The sequence below is a fragment of the Cynocephalus volans genome, chromosome 4 (assembly GCF_027409185.1).
Source record: "Cynocephalus volans isolate mCynVol1 chromosome 4, mCynVol1.pri, whole genome shotgun sequence".
NCBI classification, from domain to species: Eukaryota; Metazoa; Chordata; class Mammalia; order Dermoptera; family Cynocephalidae; genus Cynocephalus; species Cynocephalus volans.
In genome coordinates, this window is record NC_084463.1 from 33,074,115 (window position 1) to 33,096,812 (window position 22,698).

At 36.9% G+C, this 22,698-nt stretch overlaps 1 protein-coding gene across 1 annotated transcript; it reads right to left on the reverse strand.

The window, feature by feature from the left end:
• Nucleotides 1–1,713: 1,713 nt before the first annotated feature.
• On the reverse strand, nt 1,714–19,438 carry LOC134375942 (olfactory receptor 1C1-like). The gene is given in 4 exon segments (XM_063094669.1): nt 1,714–1,991; nt 1,994–2,379; nt 2,381–2,648; nt 19,114–19,438. Coding segments are annotated over 4 exon segments (1,257 nt in total).
• Nucleotides 19,439–22,698: the final 3,260 nt, after the last annotated feature.

Consider the following 22,698-nt stretch of genomic DNA (forward strand, 5'->3'; position numbering starts at 1 on the left):
TTGTTGTTAAGTTGTTTGAGTTCCTTGTATATTCTGGATATTAATGCTTTGTTGGATGCATATTTTGAAAATGTTTATCCCATTCTGTTGGTTGTCTTTTCACTCTGTTAATTGTTTCTTTTGCTGTGCAGAAGCTTTTTAGTTTGATATAAACCCATTTGTTTATTTTTCCTTTTGTTGCCTGTGCTTTTGGGGTTGTATTCATAAAGTCTATAATGCCCAGTCCTACTTTTGGAAGTGTTTACCCCATGTTTTCTTATAAGAGTTTTATAGTTTCAGGACATATGTTTAATTCTTTAATCCATTTTGAGTTGATTTTGGTATATGGTGAGAGGTACTGGTCTAGTTTCATTCCTCTACATATGGATGTCCAATGTTCACAGCACCATTTATTGAAACATACTCCAGTGTATGTTTCTGGTGCCTTTGTCGAAGACCAGATGACTATAGGTATAAGAGCTGATTTCTGGGTTCTATAATCTGTTCCATTGATCCATGTGTCTGATTCTGTGCCAGTATCATGCTATTTTGGTTACTAAACTTTGTAGTATAATTTGGCATCAGGTAATCTTATGCCTCTGGCTTTATTTATTTTTGCCGGATTGCTTTGTCTATTTGGGGTCTTTTGTTATTCTATATGAATGTTAGGATTGTTTTTTCCATTTCTGTGAAGAATGTCATTGGTATTTTTATGGTGATTACATTGAATGTATAGATAACTTTGGGTAGTGTGGACATTTTCACAATGTGAATTCTTCCAATCCAAGAGCACAGAATATCTTTCCATCTTCTGGTGACCCCCTTTAATTTCTTTCAAGCATGACTTGTAGTTCTCATTGTAGAGATCTTTCACGTCCTTGGTTAACTTTATTCCGAAGTATTTTTTTTGAGGGGGGGTGACTATTGAAAAATGGGCTTACTTTCTTGATTTTATTCCCTGCTAGTTCATTTTTGGAATATAAAAATGTTACTGATTTTTGTTTGTTGATTTTTGTGTTCTGCAACTTTGCTGAAATCATTTATCCTCTTGAAAGAAATTAATGTATTCTCTATATGGAAAATGCAGCTGAGAACCTGATAACTTCTCCAAGAGTGAAGAGTGCACTCATAATTGGGAGAGCCTCTGCCCTAAGATGGCTGAAAAGGGATTCTGAGTGGAAAGTGTGTTCCTCTATGCCAGAGACCAATTAGAGACAAAAATGACAAGGACATGAGTCAACAGAATAAAATCATTGACTGTTTTTGAAGTCAAAGGGATTTAAGGGAAAACATGTTATTTAAAACCTAAATAAATTCTTTGTGTATTTCTTAAGAGAACACAACGTTAAAAATGTGACGGCCTTGCTGCTTCATTACATTGTGGAGCTTGCCTTAGATTTCATCCCCCTTTAGTTCTTAATCTGAATTCATAGACATTAATGCCAGGAGAATTAATACTAATATGCGGCATTTGGGAATTTTATTGCAGAATATAAATCTCATCACTAAGGCATATTTGTACTGGAGTCAGAGAATACTTACAAGTGGTGGTTTGTATGCACACTATTTAAATTTCTTGAGACTCACTTTCCTTATGAAAAGAAAACCGTTTTCATAGTTTTTCATATATTTACTCAGAGGATTAAATGAGATGATTCACATAAAGTGCTTAACACAATGTTCAGCATAAAAAAACATTTAATAGCAGTTCGTTTCTATTATTCATCGAGGTCATTATTGCTGTTGAAAGACTGTGCACTTACAAAGCATTTAGTGAAGTGCTCTCTTGATATCCCTGTTTCTTAGACTATAGATGAAAGGATTCAGCATTGGAGTCACTACTGAATACGTAACAGCCGATAGGGTGTCCCTCTCAGGGGTATGAGAGGAGGAGGGGCTGAAGTAGACAGTGATGGCTGTGCCATAAATCAGCACCACCAGTGAAAGCTGGCAGCCACAGGTGGAAAAGGCTCTCTGTTTCCCCTGAGTAGACGGGACCTTCGGGATGGTGAGAAGGTAAGTCCATAGGATATGAGGATGCAGATAAGGGGTGTGAGTGCCAATAGACTTCCCACTGTAAAAAGGAACATCACATTAAAGGAGACATCACAGCAGGAGAGCTGCAGGAGAGGGATGAGATCACAGAAGAAATGGTGAATGACATTGGAGGCACAGAAGGACAGATGTGCCATCAGGAGAGTATACAGGAGGGCATGGAGATAAGTAACAACCCAGAGCCCTGCCACCAGCTGCACACAAAGGTGAGGATTCATTTTGGTGGTATAATGTAAAGGGTGGCAAATTGCGACATACATATCATATGCCATTATACAGAGAAGGAGGCTGCCCATATTCACAAAAGACAGGGAAAAGAAGGACTGGGTGAGGCAGCCTGTAAAAAAGAGTCTGGGTGTTGGTCAAGATGTACACAACCATTTGGGGGGATGTAGTGGAAGTAAAACAGTTGTCAACAAAGGCCAAGTTACTAAGGAAGAGATACATGGCGGAATGGAGGTGAGAGTCAAAGCCAATGACCTGGATGATGAACAGGTTCCCCAACATGGTGAGTAAGAACATACAGAGAAAAAGCACAGGCAGGAGGTGCTGCTGCTCTGCTGAGCTGGAGAGTCCCAGAAGGACGAATTCCCTGTTAGATTTTTGTTTTCCATCTTCTCATTGAATGTAGAAAAAAGAAATTAAAATCTGGAGGCCAGCAATATTAAATCTCTTATTCACAGCTACGTGTGTGTGTATGTATGTGTGTGTGTGTGTAATTATGTACCATCCAAATTCTTGCTTGCTTGGATGCTTGAAAATTACATCTTGTGTTTATGATATTCTGTCTATATGTACACATAGACATGCTGAACATACTAATATCAACTTTGTTCAAAAAAGAATGGCCTCTTCCTCCAATTGAAAATGCAAATTATGTGAATAATGACCATTTAAAAAAAAGTTGGGACAGCTATTTTTCTTTGAGCTCAGTAATTATATGATTCATGTTGATTTTCTATACAAAAATACTTATTATTTTCAGCAGTCATGCTATTTACTCCGACCTTTCTCAATCTGATGCTCATTCTGTTCATAACTATGATGGCAGATATCTTTATATCAGCTTTCTTTCTTCTCATAAAAATAAGTTTTGGTCATTGATACTCATAAGTCCATCTCTATTCCTTGGGTTGACAATTGCTTCTTTGGTACATGCTGGTCATTTAATGTGGACTGAACTTTCAGGCCCTTGCCTCATAGCATCTCATGTGAACTATATAGAGAGGGTAACAGTACTTTTCTGTTCCTATTAAAATTCTTTATAGAGTGTCTTGCTGCTTGCAACTCATCACTTACTATCCAAATTCATCTCTGTATCAATCCAATTTATACTCTCTTTTTATTATAAAGATTATCAATGCAAAAAACCATATTTATAGCAATCAACAAGCAAGCAAACATCCATATATTCATGCAACTCATACATGTTGTTCAAGATGCCTCATTTTCTTTCCCTGCCAATCATTTTCATCACAGTGTAACATAGTTTAGCACTGTACTATATGCACCTCCTGGTTCTGTACTAGGACAGATGATTAAGGCTAGAGGACACAATATAAGACATTTGTTTCTATTACAATGTTTTGAATTCCAACTTAATCAGAAACCTCATTGACATTAAGACATTCATCTCCCTATGATTTCTGTCATCTTAATTAATTTTATCACATCCCCTTTTGCCCAACCTGAGGCATGTATGGATAAACCCTGTACTGAGAGGAAATATTACATATTCTTGTACATACATTTCTTTGAGTAAACAGCACCCTTTCAAAGGTGGCTTTCTTCTACTGCAGGATGCATCAGTTACAACATTTTTCTCAATCCTGCATACTCACTCTGAAATATCCCTTTTATGATAAGCATAACAAGTCATCTCTTCTTTTTCGCTGCTTCATTGTGGCCAGTGACAAGTTTAGGAATGAATTTTGATTTATTATGCTGAATCTTTGATATATAACATAAACATGCATATAATTTACACAAAGTGCAAAATAGTGCTTATGGAAGCAATAAATAAATGAAAAATTCTGGTAAAAATTTTTGTAATAAATGTATGAATTTTTTGGAACAGATTTTTCATTTTATATTCTCATTTATAGTACGTCATGTTTATTCCAGAATTTTATCATTTAACCAGGGTTTTTAAAACCTCACTCTACCAGTGAAGTATTTAACAGCTTCATTTAAAAAAGTGTTTTATGTGTTACAGTTCAATTACTTTAGATACATCTTTACTAAAACAAAGAAAAAAATGTATGAATACATACCCTGTTTTTGAGACCTTCTGCCACCTACAACTTTTCCCCTCCCTGAATGTCCAACCACACAAATACAGGTGAACCTATGCATTGATTCAGATTCTTAGTCAAGAATGAAAAATAGAAGAATGAGATATAGATAAATGTTTTCCTCTCTGCAGAAACTAACAGACTATCCCATGGGGAGTACTTACTTTTATTTATTTATGTAATACAAAGGGGCAGACTTTGCACAAAGGTACAGTTTTCTCCCTTGAGCTCAGCACCCAAGAGAATGCACACAGTTCTACATTCATCTTCTAATGACTTTTCTCTTTATTATGAAATGTTTTGTCTTCTATTTTGAAGTGAAAGAAAACACGGAGTGAATTATTAAATGTAAGGAGAAAGCATTAAAGCCCATGATCCTTCTCAGTTAGATTCTTTTTTTCTTTTACAAGGTAATATTGCTTGGGGGAATTAATGATAGGAAAAGATGGACAACTGAAACCAAAAGCCTACAAACCTATCTATTCCATCTTCACACAACATTTTAAACATATGCCCATTTATCTGAATTCAAAGATGCATTTACTACTGCACATTGAAATAAACATGTTATTAAAGACATAGTTTTTATTTTGGTGTATTTGAGTAAATATAAGAACATTCTTGAGAGAATACATTTAAATCACCTTGAAACATGCAAGGTACATATATATATATATATATAGTGTATGTATAGTTTTTATGTGGTATATGAGGGTACTTCAAATAGATTGGGCAAAATGGAATTAAAATATAATACAAATTTTTACATAAACATTTTGAAGCAGTTTCATATGTAATACATATAAAATTTGTATATGTATGCATAAGTATACACACATATCTAGGCACATGTTCATACCTGTATATTTTGTAATATAGAAGAAGTCTTATATTATCAATTGACAGGGAGTGATAGAGTTGAGACTTATTTACATTGATCTTTAGTGATAATTTATGTCTGAGTCTATATTGTATGGCCAATTTAACATTTTTGTAGAGTTCTTTTAGAATATAAGTATGAGACTCTTGCAGGAGATTCATGGACTATTGGAAAGCAATCTAAAATTAGAAATCTGGAAAGAAGCAAAATAGGGATCAACTTTTATTATATAATTACCATGTGTGGTGCACTGTGAAGTGGCTTTGCAGGCACTTTCTCATATAATATCTAAACAGCTTTGCGACATTCCATCCCTCATTTAGAGAGAAAGTAAATAGCACTTAGAGAAGTTAAGTATGTAAAAACCAGAGAACTCTAGAATGAGCTATGTTCGCATGCTGTATTTATTTGTACATGTTGAACCTTATACAAAAATATGTAATATTTGTTTTCCTTCAAGAAGACAAAATAGTTTGGTGTCTCTGCCACACAAAAACGTATTTATTTTAACTTGTACCTATGAAGAGGTGGTGTGAATGATGAGCTTCATTTAACAATTTGGCATCCAAGCAGAACTTTACTTTCAATTAATTTTCATTGTGTGCGTGTGTGTGTGTGTGTGTGTGTGCTTGTGTGTGTGTGTGCGCGTGTGTGTGCATGTGTGTGTGTGTGTGCGTGTGTGTGTGTGTGCTTGTGTGTGTTATGGCAGGGCACGATGAGTGTTAGAAGAGACAATTTGTTGCAGGTCTAGTGGTAGGGAATCAGAATTATAGACTTTTTAGTGGTAATGGAAATGCTGAGGAGGCTCAAACATGAGTGTGTGGAAACTTCGAGTGATGACCTGTTCCCAGACACTGAAAACATACACTATATCAAATACCTACTAGCACACATATGCTATTTCAAATACATTATCTAATAAAAAATGAATTCAGTAAAGTTTCAGGGCACAAAATCATTATTTAAAATCGGTAGCATTTTTTATACACAAATAACAACCTAGATGAAAAAGAAATCAAGAAAACAATCCCATTCACGGTAGCATCAAAACTCACACACACACACACAGAGGAATAAATTTAATGAAGGAAGTGAAAGATCTGTGGACTAAAAGCCATAAAACATCGATCATTGACGAAAGAAACTGAAGAAGACACAAAGCAATATACAGATTCAGCACAACTCCAATCACAATCCCAATGGAATTCTTCACAAGAGTAAAAAAACAAACAGAAAAATCGTAAAATCAGTATGGGATTACAAAAGACCTCCTGCCAAAACAATTCTGAGAATGAAAACAAAGTTGGAGACATTAGACCTCCTTATTTAAAATTACATAACAAAGCTATAGTAATCAAACAGTGTGGTGCTGGCATATAAATAAACACATAGACCAGCTGAACAGAATAGAGAGCACAGAAATAAATCTAAACATATATGATCAACTAATTTTTAATAAGAGGACCAAGAGGACACAATGAGGAAAAGATAACCTCTTCAATAAATGGTGATGGGAAAACTGGATTTCCACATATAAAAGAATAAAACTGAGACTTTATCTTACACTAAGCACAAAAATCAACCCAAAATGGATGAAATACCTTAAGGTAAGACTTGAATCTATAAACCTCCTAGAAGAGAACACTGGGGAAAAGCTCCTGGACACTGACTTTGTTAATGATTTCTTGAATATCACACCAATAGCTCAGGCCTACAAAAACAAAAATAAATGAATGGGACTACATCAAATTAAAAAGGTTCTGCACAGCTAAGAAATCAATCAAGAAACTAAACTAGCAGCCTAAGGATTAGATAAAATATTTGCAAACCATACAGTATCTGGTAATTGGCTAATATCTCAAATTTATTTTAAAAACTCATACAACTCAATAGTAGAAAAAAAATAACCCAGTTAAAAAATGGGCAAAGGAACTGAATAGACATTTTTCCAAAAAAGACATACAAATGACCAACAAGTACATGAAAAGATGCTTAACATCATGAGTCATAAGAGAAATGCAAATCAAAACCACTATGAAATACTACCTCATACCCATTAACACGGCTACTGTCAGAAAGTCAAAATATAAATACTGGTGAGTGTGTGGATATACACTATTGGTGAGAATGCAGACAGGTACAGCCATTATGGAAAACAGAATGCAGGTTTCTAAAGTAATTAAAAATAGAACTACCAGATGACCCAGAAATACTTCCTCTGGGTATATACCCAAAGGAAATGAAATCATCTATATCCTGGGGCTGGCCTGTTTTGGAGGCAGGCATGAAGTCTGGGTCTGCAGGGGCAAATCTGGACTCTGGGGTCATGGGTGCTGACTGGAGTCACTGGGGCTGGAATAGAGATTGGATTTCCAGGGGCTGGCCAGGATGCTTGGTGTGCAGGTGATGATGGACTCCAGGTCCACAGGACTGGTCTGGATCCTGGAGCCACCAGGGATAGCCTGTAACCTGGGTCCACAGGAGCAGTCCTAGATCCTGTGCCTGTTAGTGCTGACTTAGCACTGATGTCTACTGAGATAGGCTTGGAAGCTGGGTCCATATGCAACAACTGGGTTCCTGAGACCAGAAGTGCTGAGCTGGTTCTGCAGCAGGACTTAAGCCTGGGAATATGTAGGCCATCCTCTCTCTGAGCTAGTCTGAAACCTGGATGGATCTGGAGATGGAAGGCCACAGAGGTTGGCCTGGTGCTAGGTGAGCCTGGAGCATGTGTCCCCAGAGGCAAGTCTGATGTCTAGGGCTATTAACACCAGCCTGGCACTGAGGTTGTCAGAGCCTGGGACCACTCAGGTTGGTATGGAGACCAAGTCTACTGGGCAGGCCTAAGGTCTGCAGCTGTGTGATCCAGCATGCACCAAGGAGCTCTGGAGGCTCAGTCCTCAGGTAAGGGCCTGGAGTCTGGGGATGTGGGGAGCCTGCCTAGTGCTGGGCTTAATGGGGTAGATCTAGTGTTGGGGTCCAAGGCACAGGATGGTGTTTACTTCTCTCCTTTTCCTGAGTAGAGGGTATCACTCTCCTTACTGCACTTCCTGGGGTTGGGAGAGAGATGCTGTGGGTAATGTAAAAGTGTCCTTTCTACCCTGTTCAATTAATCTTTTTTCTTATTTCTGCACTTAACCCATGTGCCGTAATCTGTTACCTGGTATCCTTAGCTTTTGTGAAGATATTTTCATATGTAAATTGTTATTTCTCATCAACTAAATATCAGTCATCTACTCAATATCTACTCAAATCAATATCAACATCCTACAGCATCACTGTCAGAATGCTGATATTTCTGAATATCCACATTATCAGCATTCTTACAAAATTATGGACTCAAGGGTTATTTACAGTCATATTGAAAGCATGAACATTGTCTCAACAAATAATATATCAACTTTTTATATATGAGATTACTATTATAATTGTGAAATATCACAACAGTAATAGAACAATAGAGCCTCAAGAAAATGACTTTGGGCCTCACTGCAGCCAGACCCCATCTGCACCCTGGCCAAGTGCATGCTGACCAGAGAGACTGCCCCCCCCGAGAGGCCAAAAACCCATGGAGAGAAAGCACTCCATGGCACCAGCATGTGACTGAGCAAATAGGACTTGCCACCCCTGAATCACATCCCCAGCCTGGCCGAGTGCATGCCAACCAGAGTGGTGACCCCCAGAGAGGCCCAAGACACACGACAACCACATGCCTGAGGCACCAGTGCACAACCAAGCAGGCACTGAGGCAGCTGTGTCAAATTGGCAGTCCTAGCAGGATCCTAGCCAGAAAATAGTGTTAAACCAGTGGATCGTGAAATCCCATGCCACAATGACTAAACATCAAAGGAAAGATACCAGAAATATGAAAAATCAAGTACACCACCAAAGGATAATAACTCTCAAGCTCTAGATCCTATAGAACAAGAATCCCTTGAAATATCTGACAAGGAACGTTGAGTAATAAGTCTAAGGAAACTAAATGAGATACAAGAAAACTCAGCTAGAGAACACGATGAAATGAGGAAAAGTATACAGGACCTGAAAAATATACATGGAAATCAATGCCCTGAAAAAGAATGTAGCAGAGCTTGCTGAGCTGAAGAATTCATTCAATGAAATAAAAAACACAACAGAAAGTTTAACCAGCAGGCTTGTAGAAGCAGAAGAGAGAACTTCTGACCTTGAAGGTGGGCTGTTTGAAATAACACAAGCAGACAAAAAAATAAATAAATAAAAAAGGAAAAAGAATTAAAAACATTGAAGAAAATCTAAGAGAGATATCAGACAACCTTAAGCACTCAAATATCTGAGTCATGGGTATTCCAGAAGGGAAGGAAAAAGGAGATTGTATCGAAAACATATTCAACAAAACAGTGGCAGAAAACTTCCCAGGCATAGGAAAAAACACAGATATTCAGATTCAGGAAGCTGAAAGATCCACAAATGCCTTCAACCCAAAAAGGTCTTCTCCAAGACATGTTATAGTCAAATTGGCAAAACTCAAGGACAAAGAAAGAATCTTAAAAGCTACAAGAGAGAAGCATCAAGTCACCTATAAGGGAGCCCCAATCAGACTAACATCACACTTTTCAGCACAAACCTTAAAAGCCAAAAGTAATTGGATGAAATATTCAAAATACTGAAAGACAGAGATTTCCAGCAAGATTACTTTACCCTACAAGGCTATCCTTCCAAAACGAAGGGCAAATCATATAGTTATCAAACAAACATAAACTGTGGGAATTCACTACCACATGATCACCCTTACAAGAAATACTCAAGGGATTACTGGGTTTGGTACCTGAAAAATAAATACCACTGCTACAAAAACTCAAGAAAAATCAAAACCCACTAGTAAAATAAAAATGCCAACACTGAAGAGAAAAAAAAAAGTTTATCTATAACCCAAGAAACAAACAAATACAGAATACAAACAGTAAGTTGGAAAGAAAGGAACAAAAGACACTTAAGACATCCAAATAAAAATCAATAAAATGATAGGAGTAAATCAACACTTTTCAATAACAACTCTTAATGTAAAAGGATTAAATTCCCCAATCAAAAGAAACAGACTTACTGAATTAAAAAGGAGGACCCAACTATATGCTGCCTTCAAGAGACCCACCTCACCTATAAAGACTCACATAGACTAAGAGTGAAAGGATGGAAAAAGTTTGACCATGCAAATAGAAATGAAAAATGAGCTAGAGTAGCTATTCTTATATCTGAAAAAATAGCCTTTAAACTAAAAACCATAAAAGGAGATAATGAGGGCCACTACCTAATGATAAAAGGATTCATCCATCAAGAAGACACAACAATCATAAATATATACACACCCAATGTCAGAGCTGCCAGATTTATAAAGCAAACTGTACAAGACCTAAAGAAGGAAATAGACACTAATACCATAATAGCAGGGGACCTGAACAACCCACTAACAATATTGGACAGATCATCTAGGCAAAGGAGCAGCAGAGAAACACAAGATCTAAACAACACTCTAGGCCAATTGGACATGGCAGATATCTACAGAACATTCCATGCAACAACCTCAGAATATTCATTCTTCTCATCAGCACATGGATCATTCTCCAGGATAGATCACATGCTAGGTCACAAATCAAGTCTCAACAAATTTTAAAAAATTGGAATTATCCCAGGTATTTTTTCAGACCACAATGGATTAAAATTAGAAAGCAATAACAAAAGAAATTCTGTAAACTATACAAACACTTGGAAATTAAACAGCATTCTACTTAATGACATATGTGTCCAAGAAGAAATCAAACAGGAAATCAAAACATTTCTTGAAACTAATGAAAACAATAATACATCATACCAAAACCTGTAGGATACTGCAAAAGCAGTACTTAGGGCATAATATATTGCATTAAGTGCATGAATGGAAAGATGGCAAGTAAACAAACACTTCACCTTAAAGAATTAGAAAAACAAGAACAATTTAAACCCAAAGTTAGTAGACAGAAAGAAATAATTAAGACCAGAGCAGAAATAAATAAAAGAGAAACCCAAAAAACAATACAACAGAACAATGAAACATAAAGCTGGCATTTTGAAAAGATAAATAAAATTGTCAAACCATTAGCATAGCTAAAAATAGAAGAGAGAAGACCCAAATAACAAAAATTAGAAATGAACATGGTGATATCACAACTGATAACTCTGAAATACAAGGAATCATTAGAGACTGCTATAAACAACTATAGGCCAACAAATTTGAAAATCTGGAGGAAATGAATAAATTTCTGGGCACCCACAAACTACCAAGACTGAGCCAAGATGATGTAGAAAACATGAACAGACCCATAACAATAAAAGAGATTGAAGCTGTTAGCAGAAGGCTCTCAACAAAGAAAAGCCCAGAACCAGGTGGGTTCACAGCAGAATTCTACCAAATGTTCAAAGAGGAATTGACACCAATTCTCTACAAACTATTCCAAAAGATTGAAACAGAGGCAATTCTCCCAAACTCATTCTATGAAGCAAACCTGACACCAAAACCAGGTAAATACACAACAAAAAAAGAAAACTATAAGCCAATATCCTTGATGAAGGTAGATGCAAAAATCCTCAATAAAATACTAGCTAACAAAGCACAGTAACACATACGCAAAATTATATACCATGATCAAGTGGTATTCATCCCAGAGATGTCAGGTTGGCTCAACACATGCAAATCAATAAACGTGATACACCATATCAATAAAATCAAACACAAGGACCATATGATCATCTCTATAGATGCTGAAAAAGCAATTGATAAAATTCAACACTCGTTTATGATAAAGACACGCTACAAGTTGGGTATAGATGGAAAGTATCTCAACATAATTAAAGCCATTTGTGATCAACCCACTGCCAATATCATCCTGAATGGAAAAAAGCTGAAAGTTTTCCCCTTAAGAACATTAACTAGACAAGGATGCCCACTCTCACCACTCCTATTCAATACAGTGTTGGAAGTACTAGCCAGAGCAATCAGAGAAGAGAAGGAAATAAAGGGCATCCATATTGGAAAAAAATGAAGTCAAACTATACCTGTTTGCAGATGACATGATCCTATATATCGAACAACCTAAAGCCTCTACAAAAAAACTCTTGGAGTTGATAAATGATTTCAGCAAAGTTGCAGGATACAAAATCAACACACAAAAATCAGTAGCATTTCTATTCTCCAGTAGTGAAGATGCACAAAGAGAAATCAAGAAAGCTAGCCTGTTTACAATAGCCACTAAGAAAATAAAATACTTGGGAATAGAGTTAACCAAGGATGTGGAAAATCTCTATAATGAGAGATTATACTACAAACCACTGCTGAGAGAAATTAAAGAGGACACAAGAAGATGGAAAGATATCCCATGCTCTTGGATTCGTAGAATCAACATAGTGAAAATGTCCATACTACCCAAAGTGATTTACAAATTCAATGCAATCCCTATCAAAATCCCAATAACATATTTCTCAGAAATGGAAAAAACTATCCAGACATTTATATGGATTAATAAAAGACCGTGCTCGCCAAAGCAATTCTGAGCAAAAAAAAATAAAGCCATAAATAAATAAGTAATAATATCATTTATTAATAATATCATTTACTTATAATTATTTATAAATATTATTATAAATAGTATTTAATTAATAATTAAATAATATTATTATATTAATAAAGCCAGAAATAAATAAATAAATAATAATAACCCATAATAAAGCCACACCTGACTTTAAACTATACTACAAAGCTATAATAACCAAAACAGTATGGTATGAGCATAAAAACAGACACATTGATCAATGGAATAGAATAGAGAATCCGGAAATCAACCCACACACTTACTGCCATCTGATCTTTGACAAAGGCACCAAGCCTATTCACTGGGGAAGGGACTGCCTCTTCAGCAAATGGTGCTAGGATAACTGGATATCCATATGCAGGAGAATGAAACTAGATCCATACCTCTCACCGTATACTAAAATCAACTCAAAATGGATTAAGGATTTAAATATACACCCTGAGACAATAAAACTTCTTAAAGAAAACATAGGGGAAACACTTCAGGAAATAGGACTGGGCACAGACTTCATGAATATGACCCCAAAAGCACGGGCAACCAAAGGAAAAATAAACAAATGGGATTATTCAAACTAAAAAGCTTCTGCACAGCAAAAGAAACAATTAACAGAGTTAAAAGACAACCAACAGAGTGGGAGAAAATATTTGCAAAATATACATCTGACAAAGGATTAATATCCAGAATATACAAGGAACTGAAACAACTTTACAACAAAAAATATGTAGCCCAATTTAAAAATGGGCAAAAGATCTAAATAGGCATTTCTCAAAGGAAGTTTATGAATGGCCAACAGACACATTAAAAAATGCTCAATATCACTCAGCATTTGGGAAATGCAAATCAAAACCACACTGATATACCATCTTACCCCAGTTAGGATGGCTAATATCCAAAAGACTGAGAATGATAAGTGCTGGCGAGGTTGTGGAGAAAAAGGAACTCTCATACATTGTTGGTGGGACTGCAAAATGGTGCCACCTCCATAGAAAACGGTATGGAGGTTCCTCAACAATTGCAGATAGATCTACCATATGACCCAGCTATCCCACTGCTGGGATATACCCAGAGGAATGGAAATCATCAAGTCGAAGGTATACCTGTTCTCCAATGTTCATTGTGGCAGTATTTACAATACTAGAAGTTGGAACCAGCCCAAATGCCCATCATCAGATGAGTGGATATGGAAAATGTGGTACATCTACACAATGGAATACTGCTCTACTATAAAAACTAATGAAATACTGCCATTTGCAACAACATGGATGGAGCTCGAGAGAATTATATTAAGTGAAACAAGTCAGACAGAGGAAGAGAAATATCACATGTTCTCACTTATTTGTGGGAGCTAAAAATAAATAAATAAATACCCAAATAAACTGGGGTGGGAGGGACAAAGACCCAACAATTGCAATTTCTTGAAGTTGATACGAGAAGCGAACAGATATGAGGTCGATGGCAGGGATGGGGGAGCAGAGAGAGGGAGGAGGATTTCGGTAATGGGCCACAATAATCAATCATATTGTATATTGAAAAAATAAAATTTAAAAAATATAAGTATGTAAGGTGATGAATAAATTAATTAGCTTAATTAATTATTCCATAATGTATACACATAAGTGAAAACATTACATTGTACCCCGTAAATATATATACAACTATGTCGATTAAAAATAAAAGAAAAAAGAAAAAAATGGTTTTGAAGGATTTGTTAAAGTGTTCTGCTTATTTGTGATTTTATATCAGAATTGTTTTGTGATGCCACATGTGCATTTCTAGAAATATTCTCAAGGAACTGTTTATGTTATTTGCCTTTGTAAAGGGAACCTGGAAATCACAGATGGGAGAGATACATCTTAGTCTTTGCGTAATTTTTTGTATTAGTTCCATTTTTAGTATATACATTGTTTTATAAATTGTTTTAAAGCACGCTTACAGAAGTGTAAGTGCAAGGTTTATATATTTGTTTTCTGAGTTTCCATGACTTTGAATTCACAGGTTTCACTAAGATTGTTTTTAAAATGGAGGTGGGAGAAACATTTTCACAAACAAGAAATTAATAAGTTGGTTCTTAAGACATATGTTTTTAAAATATTTATGAGTCTGCTTCCAACAGTTTTTTCCTCAGACAAAAGTGCTTGAATCATTAGCCATAGTTTTATTACTCAAGAGAAAAACAATTATTTAGTAAGGTGTCCTGGTTGCTGCCCTCATAAACATGGGACAGATAGTCCTTTGTCTTCCCCTCAGCATGGAGGTTCGAGGTACTAGAAATCTTGCCTACTTACTGAGTAGAGGTTGTCACTCTCCCCACCCTCTGCTTCTGGGTTCCCATGAACACCACCAAAATGTTCCTTTGAAGACCCAAAGAGTCAGTTTCTTGGAGGAAGTACAGTGTGTGCAGTCTGCCTAAATTAAACTGTAATTCCAAGTGGTATTTCTCTTAATTTTTTGTTTGTTTTGTATTGCAAATATATAATTATTTTCCCACATTTAAAATGACTTACACTGAACATATTTGTTGAATAGGTCATTATCTCCCATTGAGTTCAAAAGGCTAATTCAGGCTATTATTTCCTACTATATACATTTTTCCTGAGGAATATCATCTGTTTCCAATATTTCAACAACATAGTGTTTATTCATGGTTCCCAAATATTTCTCAAGCCCATAAGACTGACCATTTTTTCTGGTGCTGAGACCAGTAATCCCCAAGTCATCTTTTACTTTTCTATGTCTAATAAATTTAAATTTCACATCCAATCCTTAGTTATTCTTTTCTAATACATTTGTTGTGTGACCACTTTTTACGTCCTCCACTGCTGATCACTCTGGTCTGAGACAGCACTTATTGTAACCAAGATTAGAGCAATCAACAGAGTAAAAATGCAACCTACAGAATGAGAGAAAATATTTGAAAAGCATGTATCTGATAAGGAGTTAATAGCCAGAATATATAAATGAAAGCTTCTGCAACTCAACACAGCAGCAAAATACTCAACCTGATTAAAAATTGGGCAAATGACTTGACTAGACATTTTTCCAAACAAGATATGCAAATGGCTAACAAGCACGTGAAAAAATGTTCAACTTCACATATCATTAGGAAGTTGCAAATCAATACCAGAACGAGATACTACACGCCCATTAGGATGACTACTATTAAAAGGAAGGAAAAAATCAGCAGGACTGATGTCATCAAATGGCAAAATAGACACTTCCCAGCATCTCATCCTCCAACATGCGATCAATTTACAACTGTTGAAAAACAAAGACTGCCAACCTGGAACTGATGGAGATGGGGGAGGAGGAGGAGAGACCTATGGAATTCATGAAGGCACATGAGAGGCAATGGTGGGAAGGCATAGGGATGGCACCTATTCTTCTGAGCCAGCCTGGTAAGATGGCAAGGACTAGTTCTTACAGAAGCTTGAAAAAGCTGCAGCAGAATTCTTTCCATAAACCTGTTTGGAGTCTGCAGGGGAAAGGAGAGCTATGGAATGCACTCTACCAACTCACAACTCACAGGCCATGAAGTCCACTGGCAGGATTCCCCAAGACCCACACAGGAGCAGACAGCCACTACTGACTAGAGAGGAGAACTGCCTAGAAGATGGTGACTTATCATGAGGGGTTGCCTACATGGCCTCCCCCACAGGAAGTGGTTGGAGGGCAGGAGAAAGCCTGGCCCCACTCCCCCAGGGAAACATTGGGAACAGTGTGGGCAGCTGGTCGCAGTGGAAATTGATCAGGGCAATAGAACTTCAGGTGGCTCAATCCGAAGGAAAGACCTTGTCCCAGGCCAGAATTTCCATGCAGACCAGACCCACAAGTGATTAATGATCTTCACAAAAATATTTCCCCAAAGAATCAGCAGCAAATAGCAGTCTCCTCAAATGCCTAGACATCAATGTAAAGACACAGAGATAAAGGAAGAACAGAGAAACATGTCACCACCACATGAAACATGCAAGGCATCAGTAATAGATGCAAAAAACAGCAGGTCTATCAAATGTCAGAATAACCATCTTAAGAATGTTCAGGGATTCAAAATTAAATACAGATAGAAGATTAAATGATATCCAGAAAATAATTCATGAGCAGAACAAGAAGTTTGACAAAAGAATAGGATCAAGTAAAAAGAAATTCTAGAAATAAAGAGCACTGTATCTGAATTTAGAAACTCAATAGAAAGCTCTAACACAAACTTAACCAAACAGAGGAAAGAATGTGAGCCTGAAGAAAAAACACATAAAATTATCCAATCAAAGGAGCAAGAAGAAAAAAAAAAAAAAAGAAAGAAAGAAAGAAACAGAAATACAGCAAATATGGGACTCCATCAAATGAAATAACTTTTATATAATTGGCATACCTAGAGAGAAAACTGAAAAGATGTAGAAAGCATATTTAAGAAAATAATGGCTGGAAATATCCCCAAGTATGCAAAAAGATGACTGCATTTAGGTACAGGGAGTTTAGAGGTTGCTAGGCAAATTCAATCTGAAGAGAAACACTTCAAGGTACATCACAATCAATTTATCAAAAACAAAGACAAAGAAAGAATACTGAAAGCAGCAAGAGAAAAGAAACACATAGCATTCAATGAGCCCCAACATGTCTCTCAGTAAATTTCTTAATAAAACCCCTAGAAGCCAGAAAAAAATGAGATGAATATTCAGAGTACTGAAGGAAAAAGACTGTCAGGAAAAAATTCTGTATCTAGCAAAACTAACCTTGAGATATGAAGAAGAAATATAGTATTTCCCAGATAAACTAAAGCTAAGGGAATTCATCAGTGCTAGACCTGCATTACAAGAAATGCTAAAGGGAGCTCTTCAATCTGAAAGAAGATGATGGTAAGCAGCAGCAAGAAAACATTTGAAGGTACATAACTCAATAGAAAAGAAAAGAAAAACTTCCAGATAACATCAGAATACTCCAATGCAATAAAGATGGTGAATAAACCACTTACATGCTTAGTATGAAGATTAAAGAACAAACCTAGCAAGACATTAAAACATAAAACAAGTATATGATAGAAAGGAAATGTTAAAAGATGTTTCTTGAAACAACAAATTGTCAAAAAGTAGAGGAATGACACCAAAGCATACAGATGGCTTTGATATTTTTGTTTTTCTTAGATATCAATGTTAAGTTGTCATTAATCTAAAATATTTTTTTTAACTATAACATTTTTTTTGTCAGCCTCATGGTAACCACAACACAAAAACTTAGAAGAGACATATTAAAAACAAATAGTGAGAAAGCACTATGTAAAGCTAGAGAAAACTGCAAAGGAAGATAGTAAAACCAGAAAAAGGACACACCAAACAAGCAGAAAAAAAAAAAAAAAAGCAAAATGGCAGTAATGAGTGCCTATATATCAATAGAAACCCTAAATGTAAACAAATTAAATGCTCCCATTAAAAGACACAGAGTGGATGAATGAATGAATTATAAAACAAGAGCCAACAATATGCTGCCTATAAGAAACAAACAATAAAGACACATACTGGCTGGATGTAAAGGAATGGGAAAAAGATATTTCATGCAAATGGAAACTAAAAAGGAGCAGGAATAGCTATACTTATGTAAGATAATATAGACTTCAAGCCAAGGAAAGTAAAAAAAAGAAAAAAGAAGATAAGGAAGTTCATTATACAATGATAAAGGGATCAATTCAACAAGAGGATATGACAATTCCAGATATATATGAACCCAACTCCAGAGAATCCAGTTATAGAAAGCAATTACTTTTGGACTTAATAGGAGAGATTGACTGCAACACAATAATAGTTGGGGACCTTTTTTTTTTCCTTGTTGAATGACTATTATTTATTTATTTATTTTTTGTTGAATCATAATTGATTATACATATTTTTGGGATTCAATGTTGACACGTTGATCAAACTAATATTACTAATATGCATATTGTTACAAATTGTACTTATTCTTTTTGCCCCTTTTTCAATCTCTCCCTATCCCTCTCTTCTTTCCCCCTTTCACCACTGATAACCCTAGATTTCTTCTCTCCCTCTGAAAGAGTAATGGTTGCGCTGTTGATTTGTTGCCTAGATGATCTGTCCCATGCTGAAAGGTGTGTTTAGATCTCCCAATGTTATCATAGAGCAGATGTTTCTTTTGTCACTCTGGAATGGGCTTTATAGAAAGAGACATCCTCTTCTTTTCTTTGGTCTCCACTGGTGACTCTCCTTGTGTCAATGGACTCCAGTGGCTGGTGGACCATCTGCATGGTGGTTGTGATGTCTAGCCACTTTTGTGGCAGCCAAGGTTACTGTGGTGGGACACTCACGTGGAAGTGATGTTTTTGGCATGCTCCTGGGTGTGCTCCTGATGGTGTGCCTGGTTGTGGGAGGAGGGCCTGCTTCCTGGCTCAATGTCCTGGGCCCCCAGATGGGGCCTTGAGGCACTGGTAGCATGCTTAGATGTGGGCAGGGGGGTCTGATCCTCAGCTCCATGTCCTGGGCACCCAGGAGGGGCCCCAGTCTCTGGAAGTGTGCCTGGATGTGGGCAGGGATGTCTGGTCCCCAGCTCCATATCCCTGGCCCCTGGGAAGGGGCCTGAGGTGCTGGTGGTGTGCCTGGATGTGGGCCAGGGTATCCAGTGCCAAGCTCCATGCCCTGGGTCTCTGGTCAGGTCCTGAGGCACTGGCAGTGTGCCTGGATTAAGAAGTGGGGTCTGGTCCGTGGCTCCATACCTCAGATCCCCTGGTGGGCCCTGAGGCACTGGTGGTATGCCTGGGCTGGAACTAACTTCTTGTCCTTTGATTACTTCTAAAATGGGGGAACTTTCTGTGTGAACCAGTACTTGAGCTGTGTGGTTAAGCTAAATTTTTGCTTTGCTGCTGTTTCCCCAGGGAAGACTTTTTGTGCAGCTCAGGGTTTAATGGTTGACCCTACAGGCACTTCTGGCTCTCCAGTGACTTGGTGCACTTGGGTTGTGTAGAATCTCTGATATGCGCCTGTATCTTTTCATCAGACTGCACCCCATGGAATTCTGCATTCCCAGCCAGTCTCCTCTGAGTTGTCCTATGCTGATTTGGGGGCAGATTGGCTGCCCTTGCTGTGTCCCAGTGTTCTCCCAGTGGGCCCATCTCCCCCAATACCTGTGCTCCAAACACTTCCCATGGGATGGCTTCTGGGCTGATCCCTTACAATGACTCACTGACCTCTGAATGGCTCCCCATTTTCAGCTGTTCTGACTCCCCACTCCTGTGTGGGTCCACAGAAACCCTATTAGTTGTCTTGTTGTCCTGGGGGCCACCAAGGCCCTCTTCTCCCTTGCCACCTCCAAGCAACTCCATCTGAAGGCCACAGATGCGGCTTCTGTGGGCTCCTGCTCCATGTGCTCATCAGTTCCAGGCTTAAAGTGGCCATAGCCTGAAATGCTCTGAGCAATTTTTTCTTTCTCTCATCGTGGCTTCTCCCACTTCATGAACTCCATAGGTCTCTCCTCCTCTTCCCCTGAGCTCCAGTCACCCAAGATTGGCTGTTACTACATTTTTATAGTTGTAAATTGGTTGATTCATAGGAGAGAGAGACACTGGGGACCATCTATTCCACCATCTTGACTGGAACTCTTCAATAGTTGGGGATTTTAATACCCCAATCTCAGCAAAGGACAGAGGACCCAGACAGAAAACTAACCAGGAAAAATCAGAATTGATCTCTACTATAGGTCCACTTGACCTAATGGACATTTATAGAACATTTCATCCAACAGCTGCAGAATACACATTCTTCACAGCAGTGCATGAAACATTCTCTAGAACAGACCACAAATTATTAACCAAGTCTCAACAATTAAAAAAAATTGAAATCATATCAACTACCTTGTCTGACCACAATGGAATAAAACTAGAAATCAACAACAAAAGGAATAGAAACATACAAATACATGGAAATTAAACAACATGTTCCTAAACAATGAATGTGTCAAAGAACAAATAAAGAAGGAATCTTCTGAAGACAAATGAAAATGAAAACACAACATACCAGATCCTATGGGATACAGTGAAAGTAGTTTTAAGAGAATGTTTATAGTGATAAATGCTTACATCAAAAGAGAAGAGACACTCCAAATAAATAACCTAAGATTATATCCCAAGAAGCTGAAAAAATAAAAGAACAAACCAAACCCCAAATCAGAGCAGAAATAAATGAATTAGAGACTTAAAAAACTATGAAAGATTGATAAAGAGTTGTTTTTGCAAAAGGATAAACAAAATAAGTAAACTTTTAGCTAGACTAGCAGAGAAAAAAGAGATAAGGCTCAAATAAAATCAGAAATGAAAAAGGAGACGTTACAACTGATAACACAGAAATAAAAAGAATCATAAGAGATAACTGCAAACAACTATATGGGAACAAACTGGAAAACCTACAAGAAATGGATAAATTGCTGGACACATGCAAATTTACCGAAGTTGAATCATGAAGAACTAGAAAACCTAAACAGACCAACAAATAATGAGATTAAAACAGTTATAAAAATTCTTCCAAAAATGAAAAGCCCAAGACCAGATGGCTTCATTGCCAAATTGTACCATACATTTGAACAACTAATACCAATTCTTCTGAAGTCCTTCCAACAAACTGAAGAGGAGTGAATACCTCCAAACTCAGTTTACAAAGCAGCATTATCTTCATACCAAAACTGGAAAAAGACACAACAAAAAATGAAAAAAAAAAAAAAAAAACCTACAGACAAACGTCCCTAATGAATACAGATGTGAAGATCCTCAACAAAATATTAGCACACAGAATCCAGCAACACATTAAAAGGATTCTACACCATGATCAAGTGGGATTCATCCCAGGGATGCAAGGATGGTTGACCATATGCAAATCAAGAAACTGGATACATGAATTCAACAGGATCAAGGGGGAAAATATGATCATTTTAATACAAAAAAAAGCTTTTGATAACATCCAACACCCCTTCATGATAAAAACACTCAACAAATTAAGTATAGAAGGAATGAACCTCAACACGATAAAGGCTATATATGACAAACCCACAGCTAATATCATACTGAATGGACAAAAGTTGGAGGCTTTTCCTGTAAGAATAAGAACAAAACAAAGATGTCCACTTTCCCCACTCTTATTCAACATAGCACTAGAAATTCTAACTTATGCAATAAGGCAAGAGAAAAAAATAAAGTGTATTCAAAACAGAAAGGAGGAAGTGCCACTATCCCTATTTTCAGATGACACAATCCGATACACAGAAAAGCCTAAAGAGTCCACCAAAAAATTACTGGAGCTGGTAAATTCGGTGAAGTGCAGGATACAAAATCAGCACACAAAAATCAATAGCCTTCTTACATGCCAATAAAGAATAGCCACAAAAGAAATCAAGAAAGTAATCTCATTCACAGTAGCTATCAAAAAATGACATACCTAGGAGTAGATTTAACAAAGGAAGTGAAAGACTTCTCCAAAGAAAACCACAAAACATTTGGTGAAAGAAATTGAAGAGGACACAAACAAATGGAAAGGTATCCCACATTCATGTGTCAGAAGAATTGACATCATCAAAATGTCCATAATATCCAAAGCAATCTACACATTCAACACAATCCCTATCAAAATGTCAATAACATTCTTCACAGAAATGGAAAAAAAAATCTATCTTAAAATTTGCATGGAACCACAAAAGACCCCATGTAATATAAGTGATCCTGAATAAAGAGAGTAAAATTGGAAGCATCACACTTCCTGATTTTGAAATATACTATAAAGCTATAGTAACCAAATCATCATAGTACCAGAAAAAAAAAAAAAAAAACAGACAAATTGACTGATGGAATAGAATAGAGAGCCCCCAAATAAACCCGAACACTTAAGCCAACTGATTTTTGACAAAAGTGACA